General features: G+C 36.9%; 2 protein-coding genes across 4 annotated transcripts; both read right to left on the bottom strand.

Moving 5' to 3' along the window:
• Nucleotides 1-735: 735 nt before the first annotated feature.
• On the bottom strand, nt 736-10184 carry agxta (alanine--glyoxylate and serine--pyruvate aminotransferase a). Its single transcript, XM_077198866.1, has 11 exons — nt 9844-10184; nt 8390-8582; nt 8231-8295; nt 8058-8158; nt 3601-3671; nt 3437-3521; nt 3261-3359; nt 3038-3107; nt 1378-1473; nt 1142-1270; nt 736-1000 (listed from the first exon to the last, which is right to left on the bottom strand). Exons 1-11 carry the CDS (start codon nt 10000-10002, stop codon nt 893-895), a joined length of 1176 nt encoding a protein of 391 aa, XP_077054981.1. The 5' UTR covers nt 10003-10184; the 3' UTR covers nt 736-892.
• Nucleotides 10185-10770: 586 nt separating this feature from the next.
• On the bottom strand, nt 10771-19482 carry LOC143706667 (allantoinase, mitochondrial). Of its 3 annotated transcripts, none has more exons than XM_077198864.1 (11): nt 19240-19482; nt 17908-18059; nt 17532-17640; nt 16233-16379; nt 15959-16004; nt 15779-15872; nt 15468-15654; nt 13683-13821; nt 12092-12264; nt 11901-11933; nt 10771-11821 (listed from the first exon to the last, which is right to left on the bottom strand). In XM_077198864.1, exons 1-11 carry the CDS (start codon nt 19384-19386, stop codon nt 11675-11677), a joined length of 1374 nt encoding a protein of 457 aa, XP_077054979.1. In that variant the 5' UTR covers nt 19387-19482; the 3' UTR covers nt 10771-11674. The 3 variants fall into 3 exon arrangements, with proteins under 3 accessions (XP_077054979.1, XP_077054978.1, XP_077054980.1); XM_077198863.1 differs by having other exon boundaries at nt 17532-17646; nt 19240-19481; XM_077198865.1 differs by lacking the exons at nt 17532-17640; nt 17908-18059 and having other exon boundaries at nt 19240-19481.
• Between the last annotated feature and the right edge of the window lie 284 nt (nt 19483-19766).

Here is a 19766-nt window from a genome sequence, read left to right as displayed (position 1 = left end):
AGTTTCAGATCAATGGGTGCAGCCAAAGACCATTTTTGATATTGGGCCATTTATTTATTTGTATATTATTATTATTTTTGTATAAATTTTATATTTGTGTGCATAAGTTATTGTTATTTAAATAATTGTTGGCCAGATTTAGCCAATGAGGTGCAACTGTAAAATGCAGAAGGCTGTGCATGATGCAGGCCTTGAGAAGGAGGATTGTGAACCTGAGGTCTGTAGAAAACCGTGGATTGTTTCTTCATCAGTCAAATACTGTAGACATTTCAACTAGCTTTTGTTTAGCTGCATAACCAAGGAAAAAATGTTTTTGTTGCATCTTTGGTTGAATATTTAACAATAAATTCTGCATACTCTGATTAGCCTCAGGAATTCAGCAAAACCCTGCAAACCCCCCCTGAACAAGATCAAGACAGGTTTGGAGCTAAATGAGCGTGAGTAAATGAAAAGACTTTTATTTTGGCTGAATTATTCCATTAATCCTTTTTATGCATTTTTTTTTATATATTGCAAGAACCACTTTATAAAATTTTAATGTTTTGTTTTTGCAAAACGTAAAATACACAGAAAATAGCAGAACAATGGCTAGCTCACAAAAAGTAGATTTTTTTCATTAATCATCAGAAAAAGAAAACCTTAAAGATGAAAAGTTAGTTGTTTTATAGCAGTTATTCAATAAAAACGTAACATAACTACTATTATTGTACTAGTTTTTCCCCTTGTTTTTAACTGTAAGTAGCAGCTATAATATGCAAATTACATGTTTCATTTTTTTAAGGAGGGACATAACAAGTTTTTCTACTTTCAAAGGGTGTATTCAGTAAAAACAGTTGAAAACGACTGATATAGGGTTAAAAGCTGGACTTGTTATTGATGAGCAGTCAAGCTGTCAGACTCTGCTCTTGTGACAGTGTTTAAGAGCATCAGCCAAGGCCTCCAACACCATGTCCACATTGGCCTTGCTGCTGTTACATCCCATCAGTCCCACACGCAAAACCTGTAAAATAACGTGAGAAACAAAACATTTACAGTGCATTTACAATTGCTGACCCATGTGTTTCTTTAACACACTATATCAATGTACTGGGAATGACTTTTGTCTGTCAGTTATGATTAATTTAGTCCAATAGCTTCTCACCATGCCGGCCGAAGGTCCCAGACCCCCAGAGATTTCAATGTTATAGGTCTTCATTATGTACCCAGTGATTTCTCGCCAGTCATATCCCGGGGGAGCTACTATTGTAGTCACTGTTGGCAGTCTTGCTTTCTATAAGACACAAGAAGTTTTCAAAACAGGTAATACTATAGTTACACTCATATAGCATGTATATGAGATTTTTTTGTGATCTTTGAGGCTCCTTTTCTTCTACCAACCTTATCCTGCACAAAAAGTTTTAGGCCCATTTCTTCTAAGCCTTTATGGAAGTACTCTGCGACCTCTTTGTGTCGTTTCCATGAGTTTTCAAGACCCTATAAAAAAAAAATGCATCAAACAAATGCCTTTTTTACAATATTTACTTTTCTCCAAGAGCTTTAAGTGCTTGAATGCGTAACGATCTTCTGAAGCACTTAAAGGCACACTATGCAACAATTGCACCTTAATATAACAGCTTCAAAGTAATTTCAGTGGTAAATAAACTCATAGTAGGACGAATCATCCTGGTAGTAAAGCTTGGGGGGGTCGTCGCTGGAAAAACCTATGTATATATAAGGCTATGTAAGTTGGAGAGGAGCGCCCCCGACAAATCTCGCGAGAATCACGACTTGCTTTACGGCAACTACGTCACACACAACAACAACATATGAAGCACGCAGACACTTGCGCGCATTTCAGACGATGGAACGAGCAAAGAAAAAGCGGTCGGAAGAAAGTTTGAAAAGGAAAAGAGAATCTGACCGCGTGAGGAACCGGACAAGAGTCCCACTCGGTCGGGCATTTACTCGTTGGCGCGAGCTAAAAAGCAGCACTGGATGCAACAGCAATGGTGACCTGGCGATCTTGTTGATGGACTAAATATCTTATTTGTAAACTTGTTTGCGTTCTATATTGTATGTTGTTGTGCTTGCTTGTAGTATGTCATTTTTTACGATGCTGTTCATTCATCCATTGTTGATAATTTTACGACAGTGCAAGTATTCCACAGCGACTCTAGGGGTCGCTGTTTGACAAAAACAGAATTCCTGCATAGTGTGCCTTTAAAGTCAACATGCAATCAATATGGACAATTCTTGTTTTTATAAGGAATATTGCAGTATTTATTTTAAATTATTTTCTGTGCACATCAGCAACATCTCTTCTCTTCACTGATGATGTGTTTCCTGGTTTGAGGGCGGGACAACCTGTCACTCACATGAGATCACAGCAATAGCAAACCATTCAATCAATTCTCTGGACAAAATCAAGCCCCATCCTAAATGTTTTCTTGTTCGAGAAGCCGTTTAACTGGAATCAATGTGGAAAAGTGGGAATAGTCACGATCAGGAAGAAAAGACTATCGCAACATCAGTTTCATACTGACTTTAGTTTCATGCACTATGTTACTTTGGCCCTCTAGCAGTTGAAGCATAAAACTATTTGTGACTTGCTGAGGAACATTGGGTCTTAAAATCACACAAGAAACTGACAATCTATGCATGATTCATCAATAACTTTCATACTAAAATGCAAATTTACAAAAAAACAAAAAAGGGAACAGCTGACACCATACGTACCCCCAATATCTGGGTGGTATTATAAACATAAAAATTTAAATTTTATACAAAGATATTTGGTCAGACTAAGGTGCATGTTATATAGATTATATTACTCCAAGTTAATTTACTTTAGAAAGAGATTTACAGAAAATGGTATAATATTGTGGGTTTGGCAGCTTATTTGTTTTCCACTGATAATAAAATATGTTGTCAAAACTATCATTGATTTCATACATTTGATGCATCCCTTATATTTCTCAGATTTACTAATTCGTGTTGATGTTTTTGGCCGTTTTTAAACAAAATTTAAATGTGAGTATAAGGCAGAATATGATCTCACAGTCTCTGCGAGGATGGCCAGACTCTCCCGCAGACCGTAGAAAGAAGTTATAGGTCCGGTGTGGTGATAACTGTACAAACAACAGATACAACTTTATCATATATGCACAATATTCTTTCATTGTTTTTAATGATAGAGAAATTTACTTCAAAGGTCTGAGCATATTGTTTCTTTGTTTTGGTAAACAACAAAACAAACAGTGCTTGGTAAAAGTGGTCCTTACGCGCGTACAGGCTTGTCGTCACAACCCCAATAATTCGCCAACCAGCTCATGTCCAAGAAGTAAGAGATTGGTTTTGTCCTTCTGTTAAATATTTTCTGGCTGTTTTGCCAAAAAAAAAGTGTTTTAGAGATTTGTTTTTCCCACATAATAAAAAAACCTCAGCTGTTTCGTCTCACCATGCTCTCTCACTGAAGGAGATTGGTGCAGTTCCTGGAGGGGCGTTCAAGACCTTCTGAGAGCCAGTATACATAATATCTATACCTAGAAATACAAAATGTACATTTTAAATCATGGATCACAGGCGATGTTTGTGGTGCCATAACGTGTAATGTGTAGATACCTTGCTCATCCATGCAGATAGGAGTACCTCCCAATGCCGCTACAGAATCAACCAGAAATAAACAGTTGTACCTAAGTGACAGAACAGAATTTACTCAAAAAACAAAATAATCAATATATTTCTCACACACACACACACACACACACACACACACACACACACACACACACACACACACACACACACACACACACACACACACACACACACACACACACACACACACACGCACGCACGCGCACACACACACACACACACGCACACACCCATCCATCCATTTTACATTTTTTTAAGCAACCAACCCTGATTTGTATTTATAAAACTTTCTGCTATTTGGATAAATGTAAATGATTAACGTCTAGGTTACGACTGTAACCTCTGTTCCCTGAGAACAGGGAACGAGACACTGCGTCAATGACGCTATTGGGTAATGCCCTCCACGTGAACCGGTGTCTGAAAAACTATCCAATCACGGCAATCGAATTTGACAGGCGACTATGACGTCACTACTAGTGCGACCCGGAAGTATAAAAGGGGCACCTAGAGAACATGTCATCCACTTTCGTCTGAAGGGACTGTTCAGCAGGCATCCCCGAGGCATGGCTAATGACGCAGTGTCTCGTTCCCTGTTTTTAGGGAACAGAGGTTACAGTCGTAACCTAGACGTTCCGTTTCGAAAGGGAACCCGCACTGCGTTGATGACGCTATTGGGGAACGAAGTACAATCCCACCGAGCTGAGGGGAGTGCATGCCAATTATGGTTCGTGACAAAACGTCAGAACTGGCAGTTTCAACCTGAATTGCCAAGAAAACACTCCTCCTCCACATACACGCTGTCAGTGACATTATTCCCTATGGTCATAGAATCAGGGAGGCTCAAATGGATGATCTTATTTATTGCTAAAATCCACAACATGGTGGAGCCACCTTCAAGGAGGCATGTGAAGGCTTGCTTCTTCATAGCGATACTTGTTAGCAGAACTAGCCTTAGATATCATAGGTGTACAGTAGGGCTGGGTTCCGAGCAGTGTTGGGCAGTAGCGTCGCTACAAGTAGTGACGCTACTAGTTTAACTACATTTCTCAGTAGCGTGGTGGTAGCGTCGCTGTTTTCTGAATCAAATAGCTTTTCAGTAGCGAAGCTCTTTTTTTGATCAAGTAGTGCGGTAGCGTCCACACAAGCTAACGTTACATTTTCTAAAGCTCAAGCTCTGAAATACAACTGCTAAGTATCACTGATGCTGGATCAGTTAGTGACGATGACTTCTTCTTCTTGTTTTACGGTGGTTGGCAACCATAGGGCCATATGATTTCATTAAGTTACCGAAATACGGAAAACATGGACTGAATTGCGATATCCATGCATAAAAACTAAATTTACTGTATAACGCGGAATTTCACGGAATTTCTCAGATCTTGGATGAAAAGAAGGTAAGTAGCCTAAACTTAAATAAAATCGCGATATAGACTAGTGTCTGTGGATATTAAACGGCTTAAAGACTATTTAAAAAGGAATCATGCATGTTCTGCGTGTCTCTGTGAATGAATGGCTCAGACGCGCGGATTCATTTACCATAAGCATCATGACGCTTGCGATGTTTTCAGTAATGGATCGATGAACTTCATCTACAAAGCCGCTCTGAGAGTCACTTTAGCAGCATTTTAGCTTGATTTGAGAAAAACTATCGCCATATCAAAAAAAAAAAAAAAAAAAACAGAGGCTCAAAGGTCTAGCTACATGGCAACCTGTCAAAATAAAAGGTTGGTTTTAACCTTTGAAGAAAGTTTTGCTTAAATCATTAGGCCTACATTTTAAATAATTGGTCATTACAATTTAAACCATTAAAAAAACTATTTCATAGAGCCCTTAAAATGTAATTTATTTAAAAATGTTAATAAATTATTGTTAAATTATATACGTTTCATGATTTCAATTAATTACACGTTTTTGATTACTAAAATGTTATTTAACCATTAAAATGGGAGTCCAGAAAAATGAAAACAAAATAAAACTGAATTTGGAATGTGGGAAAAAATAAAACGGATTTCATAGGCCCCTACAAACCAGCTTTTCGGTGCATTATCATCACCTTCTGCTCCGTATGGTGTGACATCACGTACCAGTATAAATCCTTGGGCTGACACGTGAGAAATGGAAAAAGATGCACACACTATTGACACCTGGTTTTGTTAGAGTTTTATATAGTTATATGGTTTTATATAGTTATGTTTTTTTTTTTGGCCAAATTGGTTTGGAACAGTTGTTGAATGAACAATTGAACTGACAAATTATGCCTGCCTATATGTTTGATTGACAATGTTATTGATCACTGAGATAGCATTGACTTGGAATTAAGTTGGTTCAATATAAAAATTAAATTTGAAAAAGTAGCTTTAGATGTAGTAAACTACTTTTGCCATATTGCTGTAGCTTAGCTTGCTACATTTCCCAGAGTGGTAGCGTCAGTGTAGTGAAGCTACATTTAATGTAGAGTAACTGCTAGCTTAGCTCACTACATTTTCTAAGGAGCTTGCCCAACACTGGTACCGAGTTCGATACTTTTTAGGTACCGACTGAATTCCCTCGATACTATCGAGTATCGAAAAATGACATTTTATTCGGTTCCAGATTTCGATACCTAAGGAGTCAACTCCTCAACGTCAGTGCTCAAACAAATACATATGAAATGCACATAGGCTACAAGCAAACTCTACACACACAAGACGTGCGGAACTCTCCGCGCACATACTCATATGAGACGCACGCGTGCACGCACAAACTCTCCACGCGCATACTTATATGAGACGCGAGCACACACAAACTCGCGCACATACTCAATGACACGCCAGCACACACACACACACAAACTCTCTGCGCACATATTCATATGAGACGCGAGCACACACACATACCTTAGACATGTGGAAAAGTCGATGAAAAGTGTGGGTACATTTCTCCAGGCTCGATGCCAACAGCCCGCGATGCAGTATTTGCGGTAAAATAATTGCAGCTGCAAAGACCGGTATACCACGACAAATACGATGAAGTTGACCGTGCACGGAGTAAACATAAAAGTTGCTGCGTCTTCGACTGGTAAATAAAGAGATACCTTGTTGATCACTCTGACAGTGTTTATATTGCAATAAATAATAACCTACTGAATGTACACTGCCGTTCAAAAATGTGTTTGTTAGTCAGAATTTTTTTTCAGTAAGGAATAGGATGCATTAAAGTTATCAAAGGTGACATTAAAACATGTGTAATGTTACAAAATATTTCGTTTTTAAATAAATGCTGTTCTTTTGAATTTTTTATTCATCAAAGAATCTTGAAAAAATTTATCATAGTTTCCAAAATATTAAGAAGCAAAGCAATTGTTTTCATATTTCTGAAGGGTGATGTGACAGTGACACTGAAGTAATGATTTCGAAAATTCAGCTTTGAATTCAATTAATTTCAATAAATTACATTTTGAAATATATTCAAATAAGATTTTAAATTGTAAACCGGTATCGAAACTGAGGTTTCGAAATTGGCACCGGATCGAAAGATTTTGAACAATACCCAGCCCTAGTGTACAGTACTGTGGGCCCGACTTTTCCTACTTTACATTGCCAATGGACAGTGTACTGAGCTAGAGTGCTATCTACCCTTTAAACAAGGGGAGTACAATCTTACACTACCTGACTATCGAGGAGGCCTATAGAAAGGCCTACAACTTCAATTATCAAAAAGCCCATGGCACGCTTAGGCTCTAAGGGAGTGTGCTCAAACTCGGCCCAAATGGGAGGGAGTACTAAAGTGAGCCCCAGTTGTGTAGGGCAAATAAACTAAAGCTGTGGGTAGCCAAAAAACCACTACGCCTAAGGGAAATGGAGGCCTCAGCTATGAAGCCGATGACATTTTCACCTTATGACTTGAAAATGAATTAAAGGGGCCTAGATAACCAACCTAAAGACTAGCTGGGAATTTCTAGCTACAATATACAGCTCTGAAAGCGGAGACGTCAGCATTACTGCTCCCAACTGTCTCTTCCCAGAGACAGGTCTGACAACGCCCAGAATATACACATATGGGAGGCTTAGGAATAGCATGATACCTATGCTGCTATTTATTCTACCCATAACATCTTCTAGCATTATAGAGGGTTTTCACAACGCGTCATCAGACCGGAATTTGCCATATTGGAGGCACTCCGCATCACAACAAAGCACAGGCACTAATGATAACATTAAAAATGAACATATATCGGCCAATATCGATATATTATATCGTGCATCGCTAAATTATTCTCTGTTTTCTCAGAAGAGGAAGACTGTTGCATCTGCTAAAGGTGAATTTTGAGATTACCTCTAAGCTAGTAAAATAGACTTAAAGCCGAAAACTTTTTATTTTAAGGAGTCTTAATCAGAAGCATGTTGATAAATCAAAGCTCTATTCAGGAGGAGATGTCTCACTTGTGGCAAAGGTCACCTATGCCATCTATGGGGTGTACCACTCCTGTGGAGGATTCTCCATGTGTGAGGAAGAACACCACTGGCCTGTATTTGTCTAATGCCTTCAAAACAGTACAAACATGGTTAAGCATATGTAGTTAATACATAAGTGGTTAATGAAACATCATTTTTACCTGCTCAATCTCCTCATTTGTAAAGTACCCACCAGCAGAGGTTACAACTGTGTTCACCTTGGCACCTGTTGAAGAGTGTTCGATATATGAATTGATGATGTTCTGAATCACCTTTATAACTCTCGGTTCCAGGCTTTCTACTAAAAGCAGAAACCGTACCTATCCTCTCAGCGATCTCTGCAGCCCTCTCCCCCCATATGCCATTGACGGCTATGAGGACACTCTCTCCGGGCTCCAGTGAGTTAAAGATGGCACACTCCATAGCAGCATGACCCGGTCCACTCACAGCCAGAGTCACTCGGTTTTGGGTCTGAAACGCATACTGAATGCCACTCTTGATCTGATTCATAATCTGAAAGAAAATTAAACAAACAGTGAATTAATTTCATTGATTGATATTAATTATGACAAGATTATATTTACGAAAATCTCTTATAAACAAGCTACTTTACAATTTGTGTTTGACAATGTCACTAACCACATCCCAGTCATTTTACTTATGTTTCAGTTGTTTAAAGTCCCCCTGTAGTCAATCAATTTATCTTTGATCACCAAAATGACATATTTAAACATTTTTTCCTGTGAAAATTTTAAAATAGCTTGAATGTAACTCACCCATGCTTCATTTAGTATAGGCGGAGCAATGAATATGCTAATTAGCCCCGTGGTCAACTTACTGATGTAAACATGCACAACGATATCCTCTTTACAATGTCGGACACATAACGGTAATTAATTTGATTAGCCTTTTGCTTGACTATGTTATAAAACAACTGGCGTTACACAAACCAATGTTTCCTTTCACCATCTCAGAGTCAGACAACTGCCTTCTGAAAATCAGCATCCTTAGAACAACATTTAGAACATCATGGAGAAAGGCATATAGTTCATCATAACATCGTAATATACATCATACACCCACTATATTACTAAATCTACCCAATTTTTCACATCAGCAGGAAAATATACCAGGATAACCTGGCATCTCCCCTGCTAGTTCAGTGTTAATGATATGCTAAAGCCCGCCAGCACATTTGTGATTGGTTACAAGGTAGTTTGTGACGTCAGAAACTCCTGCGATTTCAAACCGTGTTTTTGAGACTGTCTTTGGTTCACCGCAGTTTAAAAGAGAAAATACTCAGCAATGGCATTGACTTATGAATCTGCACATGGTTTGTCTAAAAACACCAAAACCCAAACACCACTTGATTTTTACCACAGGGGGACTTTAAATATTTATAGTTCACTCAAAAATAACTTTCTGTCATCATTTACTCAGCCTTATGTCATACCAAACCTGTATGATTTTCTTTCTTCAGTGAAACAAAAAAGATATTTGAAGAATGTTCGTATGTAACCAAACTGTTTTTGATCGTTTGAGACATGCCTCAAAAAATCTTCTTTTACTGTATGTTCCACAGAAGAATAAAAGTCATAGGCTACATATTTCGAACAGCATGAGGGTAAGTATGATGATCGAATTTTTGTTTTTTTTGTGAACTATCCCTTAAGACAATATGATTCAAAATGGTAAAGCGTCATTTATTGTATAAAAGTGAAGGCCTCAAAAGTCAGTAGTCCATATATTAATGAGCACATATGTACTGTATTACCTCAATGGTTTCTGCATGCAGGTGGCCCAGCATGGGCTGTGCACCGGCTGCTGAGATCCGTGGGGGTACATTGGACGGTCCTGGTCCGAGCATAAGTCGCTTTGGAACGATGAAAGGCTGTAACAGACATTCCGGTGGAAGAACAGACAGAGAGGACATAATGCTGCCGGCACACTGACAGACTGAGGCAATGGTTAACTCATGTAAACTATGGGCAAACCTTTCACCTGTTGGCCAATCATTTCACTTTGTGTCCTGACATGCGTACGGTACAGTACTATAACAGTGCAGCTGAGCAGTGACAGCAGCTGTTCAATTAACTGACATTTCATTTGCCTTTAGATTCTATTTCAACTTGTTAACTGAGTAAAGAACACTAACACTGAAATCTTAAAACCTTAAATCGTGTTTTCGGTTATAATTTTTCACTTTAAAACACAAATTAATTAAATACAAAAGTATAGGGCATAAGCATTTATTATTCCAGCATCTTTCAAATGTTGAGCATTTAGTGTACATAATATACTTTGACAATGTCTGCTCATAAAAACAAGAACAAATTACAAATGTCAGTTTAATATCACAGATAAATAATTTTCAAAATTCTTTATTCATTTATTTTTACATGTAAATCAGCAAAGCAATCTTTAAAATTCAGTGTTTTGCTCTGAAGTTGGGTTAAACATTAGTTACTTATCTTTACAGTGATGTAATCAAATTCTTTTTACATTCCCTGAAGAAATATACAATTGCAATAGAGCTTAGTTAACAATATTCATTATTAATTAACTAATGAAAATGAAAAAAATTCACCATATTCATATTTTAATTCTGTATTTTAATAGTTCAAAAATATATTTAACATTTATGTTTTTTTTCTTCAAATTCTATAACAATTAAAAACAAAATTTCAGCTTTAAACCCTGCTCCAAAATATTATTATATTTATGATATTAATCATATATTATATATATGATATTTTGAAGAATGTTGGTAACAAAACAGTTTTGGTTCCCATTGACATTCATTGTATGGACAAAAAATACAATGGATGACAATGAGAATAGAAACTGTTTAATTACCAACATTTTTCAAAATATTTTCATTTATGTTCCACAGAAGAAACACAAGTCATACTGGAATGACATGAGGGGGAGTAAATTATGATCTTTTAAATTTTTGGGTGAACTATCCCCTTAATTATGAAATGTATTATTATTAATAATGATTGTTTGCAATGTTTGTTTAAAGTGTTATCCAAAGCATTTTGGAATATACCACAACCATTCACAATAATCAATTAAAAAAAATAGTTAATTAAAAAATATATATTTACTCTATAATTATATGCCACACAGTAGCATTCTTGCATAGCTATTCCTGACTTGACAGTGGTGAGTAAATAGACCTTATGCGCCAGAGAAACAAGACATCTTTAGAATTTTGTCTTTGAACTTCTGTTTTTGCGGTAGCTCTGTATATTTCTATGGTATCGCTGTCGAAGAGTAATTAGCCGGTGAAGTGATTTAGTTATTGTAGAGTTATTGAAAGTTATCGAGAATTGTAGGCTAATGTTTAAATGTCAACATTAGTCATAACTAATGTCATAACTAATGTCATAACATTGTCATAACTAACGTCATAACAAATGTCAGTACACCAGTACGATTTTAAAACAAGCATTTCATTCATAAATCGGTAAGATCTTACCTTCATGCTGTGGAAATACAAAGCGGAAGACGGAACACAATGAGCGCAGCGCTGAAAAGGGGCGGAGCTACATAAGGTCTATAGAGCGAGATATGTAATGAACGTGTTTCATGTGCTTTGTTCACAGTGGTTCCGGTGTCTTGTGCTGAATAAAGAGATGCTTCCCTAGAGGCTGAGTACTGAAAGAGCCATGACTGTAAACCAGCCTCCCTCGGACTATAGTGCCCTTCACCTTCCCTCGCAGAGCAAGGCCAAGGTATGGAGTCAACTGAAAAGAGAGAAAAAGTAAAAAATTCCCTTCATCAGTATGTGAAAAGTCATATTGGTTTATGTACAATTTGACCTACCTTGTTTTTGTGATGTATGTTGTCTTCTTTCACCTAAGAAAATAAATGACACTCATTTACTTGCAGGCTCCAAAAAGCATTTGTATTTTCAGAGAAACACAGAATTATTGCAGCAAGCATGTTCTATCTTGCTGTCAGTCATTTTGAGCATCTCAGCTCAACTCCCTTGAGTGAATCCTTCTCTTTCTCACCATAAACTCTTTTTCTGGATCCCAAATGACTAAGTCTGCATCGTGACCTGGAATGAGACTCCCTTTTTGGTTGTCAAGGCGACAGAGTCGAGCAGGTTCTTTACACAAGAGTCTTACTGCATCAGAAAATGAAAATCCTCTTTTAGAAGCTGATGTCCAGAACAAAGATAGACCTGTTGGTAAACAGCAAGATGAATGGAAATTTTAGTTACGCCAATTAAGTTTTTGCTGACTCGCAATATATGAAACACTCTTTGAATTTGATAATTTAACTTACAGAACCATATATTTCTCTAAATAAATTGATCATAAAATTTTATCCCAGTTGCAATAACAGAAAAAAAAGTTTTTGGAAAAGGTATGTGAACCTTGCTAACATCACTGTAAACAAATTCTATGATCAATAAGTTATGACAACATATGTTTTTATATTGCTTTAACTCAACAAAATAAGTTAAGCAATTTTCAACTTTTTTATAAGTTATACAAGATTCAACTAATCTTTTAAGTCCGTTTAATGTAATTTATGTTGCAATGATTGTCTAGATTTGTCTTGATTGTCTTGCAATGATTTTTTAAGGGAATGTTCTCAGAACTTTTGCTAATGTTCTGACATGGTTCTCTTAAAGTTATGAACAAACATTCTTCCAGTAACGTTAAACAGAACATCTGTCATCTCATCTTTAATAAAGTTCTCAAAACGTTAGCACAAAAACTTTATTTATAAATTGTTCAAGGAACATTTCGATTTAGTTGGATGTTCGTCTAACATTTTTTGTTACTTAAGTGTAAATTAATTTTATTTTTTTTAAACGGGATGTTTTGAATGTTCAGAGAACATTTTTTTTTTTTGTTAGCTGGGTAACTGGTTGACCCTGTTTTGGCAGTAACTTACAGCAAACCATAAGTGCTGATCAGGGTTTGAATTATAAATTCAGAGTTATGCTTTGGAGGTCAAAGAGGTCAGGACTCTGACCGGGTCACTCCAGAAGGCATATTTTCTTCTGCTGATCTCATTCTGTTATTGATTTTACTCCTGGTCTTTGGGTCGTTGTCCTCTTGCAACACCCTGTTGCACTTTAATTGGAAGACAAATTTCTCTGCAAAATGTCCTGATAAACTTGGACTTGAGCTTTCCAAGCTGTCAGGACATGAAACTGCAAAGTAGCTTCAAACAATGATGGTTAGTATGAGGTTGTGATGTTGGTGTGCTGTGTCGTTTTCCTTAGCATTGTGAGTCTTTTGCAAACAGCTACGGTTTCATGTGTCCAGTAAATTTGGTCAAAATCACTGTGGAACACCCATGTTTTGTGTTTTGTTTTGCAGACTTGTTTGTCAATTGTTGTGATTTGATGAAGATTTATGACCAATTAATGTGGAAATTCACACTAATCCCATACTTTATTCATGTGACTGTAGATCTTTTGTAAGTTCGATAAAATCTGGGACTTGATACCTGAACGTCAGTTTTTTAAGAGTTAATCATTAGTTTGATTGGTAAACTGTTGGTGGACCACTGTTTACCTCACACCGTACTTTGGCCATCATAAGACATAGAGCGTGTGAGTGTATGAACGAATTGGCAGCCTACCAAACTGCAGAGAAGAGATCCCTCCCCACGCCTGTGTGAAATCGCCTCTGTCCAAACACTTCAGGTCAGGTGTGCAGGGTGAGTGATCTGAAACAACCATATCAATCTCCCCAGCTTTGAGTGCAGACCACAAGAGCTCCTGACAAAGAAACAGATTCATTACTAATAGTTAAAATGCACTATAATCACGGTTTGTGGAAGTTCGTGAGACAATCAGAAAATAGTTAAGGAATAGTTCACACAAAATGAAACTTCTGTCATTATTTAGTCAATCTCATGTTGTTGCAAACCCTGTATGACTTTCTTTTGTGGAACACGAAAAGCTACATTTTGAAGAAGGATGCAGTTGGTGCAAAAGCACCATAATAAATGTGTTAAAACAAATGAATAAAGTCCACGTGACTTGTGCTCTTTATTACAAGTATTCTAAAAACATGATAACTTTGTGGGAATTTTTTTTGCCTTCTATTTAAAGGGATAGTTCACCACAAAATTAAAATTCTGTCGTTAATCACTCACCCTCATGTCGTTCCAAACTAGTAAGACTTTCGTTCATCTTCGGAACACAAATTTAGATCTTTTTGATGAAATCTGAGAGCTTTATGTCCCACCATTGACAGTCCCTCCATTGTCCCTCCATTGACTACCGCATTGACACTTCAAAAAGTTCAGAAAGAAATCGTAAAACTAATCCATATGAATTGAGCGGTTTAGTCTAAATTTTCTAAAAAGAAACCATCACTTTAAACAGTATGATGAACAGATTGAATTTAGGCTTTTATTCACGAATAAACATTGATCAGCAAACATCCACCGAACTTGCATGACATGCAAGAACAAACCTCATTGGTTCTTGCAGAAGCTCAAATGTGCTGCTTAACATGAGGATGAATCTCATTGGCTCTTGCTGAAGCTCAAACGTGCTGCTTAACATGAGAATGAATCTCATTGGCTCTTGCTGAAGCTCAAACGTGCTGCTTAACATGAGAATGAATCTCATTGGCTCTTGCTGAAGCTCAAACGTGCTACTTAACATGAGAATGAATCTCATTGGTTCTCACACGTCAAGCAAACATGCTTGATCTTTGATGTTATATGTGGATAAAAGCCTAAATTCAATCGGTTCATCATATAAAGCGATCGTGTCTCTTCAGAAAATTTTGGACTAAACCGCTCAGTTTATAGGGATTCATAATATTTTACGATTTTTTATGAACTTTTTGAAGCGTCAAAGTGTCTGTTGCACAGCTGTCTATGGAGGGACAGAAAGCTCTCAGATTTAATAAAAAAGATCTTAATTTGTGTTCCGAAGATGAACGAAAGTCTTATGCGTTTGGAATTACATGAGGGTGAGTTGCTGATGAGAGAATTTTCAGTTTTGGGTGAACTAACCCTTTAATAAATCAGTTGATTCAGTTCACAAAACCAAAATTCGGTTTACAAATGGGACTGATCGGGTCTGACTGTCCCTGACTGACAGCCCACTGGAGGGGAAGATAATCGGCAGTCAACAATCTAAATTTCAGTCTGTTCCACTCACAAAGCTACTGTATGATTTCAGAAGACTTGAAATATAGTGCATTTTTTTATGATGCTGTTTTTACATCCTTTTTGGTGCTCATTAGTTGTAATAGCATGGGGGAAATGACCTCTGTTTTAGTGTTCCACACAAGAAAGTCATTTATTTTTAGGTAAACTATTACTTTAACAAGTTCTTGTGTAAATTTGACAGAATCTGTAAAACGGAATCATTGGATAAAATGCGTTTTTTTTCTTTTCTGATACCCGGTTGGCTGTGTCTCGTATCGGTGGGCAGCATTTGAACTGAGTGGCCCGTGCTGGGATGTTCTCTGCCGTCAGGTTGAGGTAGTGATGGGTGGTCTCCACAGTCAGCGGAGCTCCAGCCCGTCTTGCTGCCCTAATGAGCTCCAGAGGCTGGGCTGATGACAGGTGCACAATGTGGCATCGCACTCTGATAATAAGAACAGAACAGCTGACCTTTCATTTCTTGATTGGTTACTCTAGTCTGCACAACAGTCAATAGATAATCAAAAGTTGAGGACTCTATTACCCTTATAGGTCTCATCATAACATACTTATACTGTAAGCAGAGCAGAGTGACGGTACGGATGGCCTCAAGCTCCATAATATCAGGTCTAGACCTCAGGAAGGTGGAATATTCATGCGGATCTGTGGAACGAGAAAAGCAGCTTCAAATTTATAAATGTTCATTATTTTCAGTAGTTTTAATTACCATTAAATGATTAAGCTCATACCCCCTTTCTCAGTAGCTGGATGCTGGACTTCTCGCTCTGCGTGAAACTATTCCAAAATAGGTGCAATTACTATAGAACTTCATTTTAAGTTCCATAAGTAACATCATTATTATTTCATATTTCATAGTTATTGCTGCATATTCAATTATGTCTGAACAATTGTGACTAAATATGTTGCATGCTTTTACCATTGCCATGAGAAGCTCATCATGGCAGAAATGTCAGATGGGTCAGATGAAATGAAATGGGGCAGGCAGAATATGAGATGGCTCACCAGCAGAACGCTGTCTGTTCCCTGGAGCTGTTTCATAGCTGCATGCAGATCAGTGTCATTCACATGAGGAAACTCATCCACTCCACTGTGGATCAGAAAGCACTTAAATCCAGCCACACCAGCCCCGACCATCGGCCTTAGCTCTAGCTGAGATGGATGAACAGAGATGGATTGGCAGGCAGACAAACATTTTATTGTTATACTGGCAACACATTCTTATGCCAATAGATGGAGACAAGTGACTGTCTTTATGAGTGAATCAATGACTTGTTTACTCAACTGATTCGTTCAAAAATGCTGATTCATTCAGGAACTAAACAAGTGTATGGCCAACAAGTGTTTGAAATCGCATAAGTACTTCTTCTGAATGCATGTGTATGGTATGAATTAGCATGCATATTTGGATGCAGCCGATGTATTTTGGAGAGAATCTTTTAATCAAGCAATTCGTTCAAAAACTGATTCATTTAGGGACTAATCTAGTCAAAAATGGCATAATCTCTGAGTAGGTATTTATTTTGAATAAGAACATACTTTGCGGATGTTTAAAAGTATGTGCTATGTAGTATGAATGTGTGTAAGTATGAATTAGTACACATGAAGTGTGAAGTATGCATATTTGGATGCAGTCAAAGTCTTTTGGTGTGAATCATTGAATCTTTGTGGATTGGTGCATCCAAAATCGCATCATTTCTAAATAGGTAATTCATTTGTAAAAGGTACTTACTTTGACCTTTAAAATGTACATGCTGCTGTATCTAGTATGAATGTGTGGAGTAGGATTTTGAATGCATGAAGTGTGAAATTTGCAGATTTGGATTTTGTGTTGCAATTTGTTTTAGAGTATGCTCTTTCAATGTACTTACTGAGTAGTGTAAGGTAACTACATGGGTTGAATTAAGATTTTAAGGTATGTTCCGGGTTAGTATCTAGTTATTACCCAGTTATTGTCATTACTACAATAAGTGCATAGTATGTTCAAGCGAAACAGGACTGTAAAATAAAGTGCTACCAGATTTTGGATGCAGCGGATATCTTTTAGAGTGAATCATTGAATGATTTACTCAACCAGTTCATTCAAAACTGATTTATTTAGAAATGAAACACTACTGTGTGCAGCGGCTGATTCTGCTTAGATGGATAAACAATATTTTTCGCACTTCCATGTTTGGAATGTAGAAGTAAAAAACATTTTTGTGTTCCCACTTTTGCGCAAATGGTAATATTTAAATATTAAAAGATTATAAAAACATTGTAAAACAAAAACGTATTTCGTACAGGTAGTTTGTAGGCAAGTACCTGGTTGTCGGGGATGACTCCTCCCCAAAATGCTGTGTCTACAAAACACTGTCCTGTAGCAGCACGCAGCTTCTCATGAAAGTTTTCAAGAGTTGTAGTTGGTGGGATGCTGTTTCTATGTACCATGAAATTAATCAGTTATGTCACTTTTTTGTTATATATCAAGCTAGGACCCCCCCCCCCCAACACACACACACACCTCCTTCCAAAAGAACTTTTATCAGCTTGCAAATAAAAGTTCAGCTATCAGCTATACTATTTGTAATCATTATGAGGGAATTCAAACTTTTTTTTTTAGAATTTCCAAATATACCGTCCATTATAATGGTAAATTTCAGTTAAGTCACTGAATTTTAATTTTAAAGTCTATACTCACAGGGGCATGTCTACAATAGTGGTCACCCCTCCTGCAGCCGCTGCCCGTGTGGCTGTCCAGTACCCTTCCCAGGTGGAACGGCCTGGTTCGTTTACGTGAACATGACTGTCCACTATTCCTGGCATTACCAGACTGTTCCCCACATCTAACACCTGTTATAAAGATGCTGTCTATTTAGTACATGAATGGAAAACATTTAAGGATTAAATTAGATTTAGATGTTTTGTTTGAGATTAGAGATGTGTTTTAGATGCATACTGAGCAAAAATACAGTTCGCTGAACATGGACATATAGACATTTGTTTACTTTGGATAGAAGACATGTTGTCAAAATATGGGGTAGGCTGTCATAATGGAACCTGCATGAAACAGTCTTTTAACATTTCTAAAACAAAATCATTAACTAGCAAAAATAAAAATAAAAATATGTATTTACATATCAAACCATTGAATTGACTTAACATTTTTTGTAAGCAATGGATTTAAACAGTGCCCCAACCTGACATTTATAAAAAAAATACACTGTAAAAAATTATATCATCATTAAGTTATGAGAATTAACATAATATGGTTTGACATTGCTTCAACTCATTAACATAAGTTAAGCCATTTTCAACTTTTTTATTAGTTAGGGTTAGGGTTAGGGTTATCTTTTAGGGTTTAATAAAAGATTAAACTCATTTTTATAGTTTAGTTTGATGCAATTTAAGTTGGAATGACTTAAACAGCCAAGTTGATTGTAAAACTTAATGCTGCAACTTTTTATTTTAAATTTTGTACACAGTGTACCCTTATTATGAGAACCTTCTTCAACCTTTTGGTTAAAATCTATTTTTATAATATAGTTAGACTTTTACTACCATTGGTTTTATTATGTTCTCTCTCTCTATTTTTAACCTATCAATAATATTTAGTTTAGCTAGTTTATGTGTATTTCATTTTGGAGGACCAAATATAGTATATATATATATATGGTTTTGAAGAAGGTGTTTAAAACCAACATGCAAAATATTAAATCTTTTAAATGCAAACTCTTCTCCCAGTTTCACAGACAAGGCTTAAGCAGACTAAAATGCATATTGTGCTGTTTTAACTGAAAGCAGTATGCACTGAGATATCTTAAAATAAGTCAGTGCCATTGTTTTTTCTCAAGATGCACACCAGGCATGTTTATAAAAGCTGCTTAAATGTCCTAATTGAACTAAGTCTTAATCCTGGCTTAATCTAAGCCCTGTTTTGAAACCAGGCCCTTGTGTCCAAAATCTTCTGAGGACTGCTCCGCCTGTAGTCTCCAGCAGGTGGTGTATGTCGCACTCTCTCAGTCTAGCTCACCTTTCCAGCTGCGTGCGCTGAAGCTTCTGAATCAGACAGAATGCTATGAATCTTTCCTTCTTTTATTAAGATAACTGCAGGTCGAATTTCCTCTCCACACAAAACCCTCTGGCTCCGCACAGCACTGACAGTTGATCCTGGTTCCATGTCTGCAATATCTTATAGCTTATGAGTGTATTTCACTGTTCTGGCAGCAACAGCTTTCACTTTAGGGTCAATGTACCTCCCTCATTGATCTTTATGTGGATGTCAGCAGGAAGATAAAAGTTCTTTGACCTGTGTTGGTTCCTATAACTGAAACATTCAGTAGATTGTTAATAAAGCATAATTCAAGTTTGTTTTTGGAAGAGGGTTAAGTTAAGAATTTTACACCATTTTTAACTTCAGCATTTAAGAATCTATAGCTGTTAAATGAAACTAATTGCAAATAAAATGAATGGAAATTGTATTAAGATACATTAATAACATTCATTATTTCCATAAAGAGATTTCTTTACTGGTGTCATTTTACTTTTAATCTCTAATTC

The sequence above is a fragment of the Siphateles boraxobius genome, unplaced genomic scaffold, assembly GCF_051911475.1.
Source record: "Siphateles boraxobius isolate OS27281-9 unplaced genomic scaffold, OSU_SipBor_1 41, whole genome shotgun sequence".
NCBI classification, from domain to species: domain Eukaryota; kingdom Metazoa; phylum Chordata; class Actinopteri; order Cypriniformes; family Leuciscidae; genus Siphateles; species Siphateles boraxobius.
The sequence above is the reverse complement of the archived record's forward strand: the minus strand, read 5'-3'. Positions and strand labels throughout refer to the sequence as shown.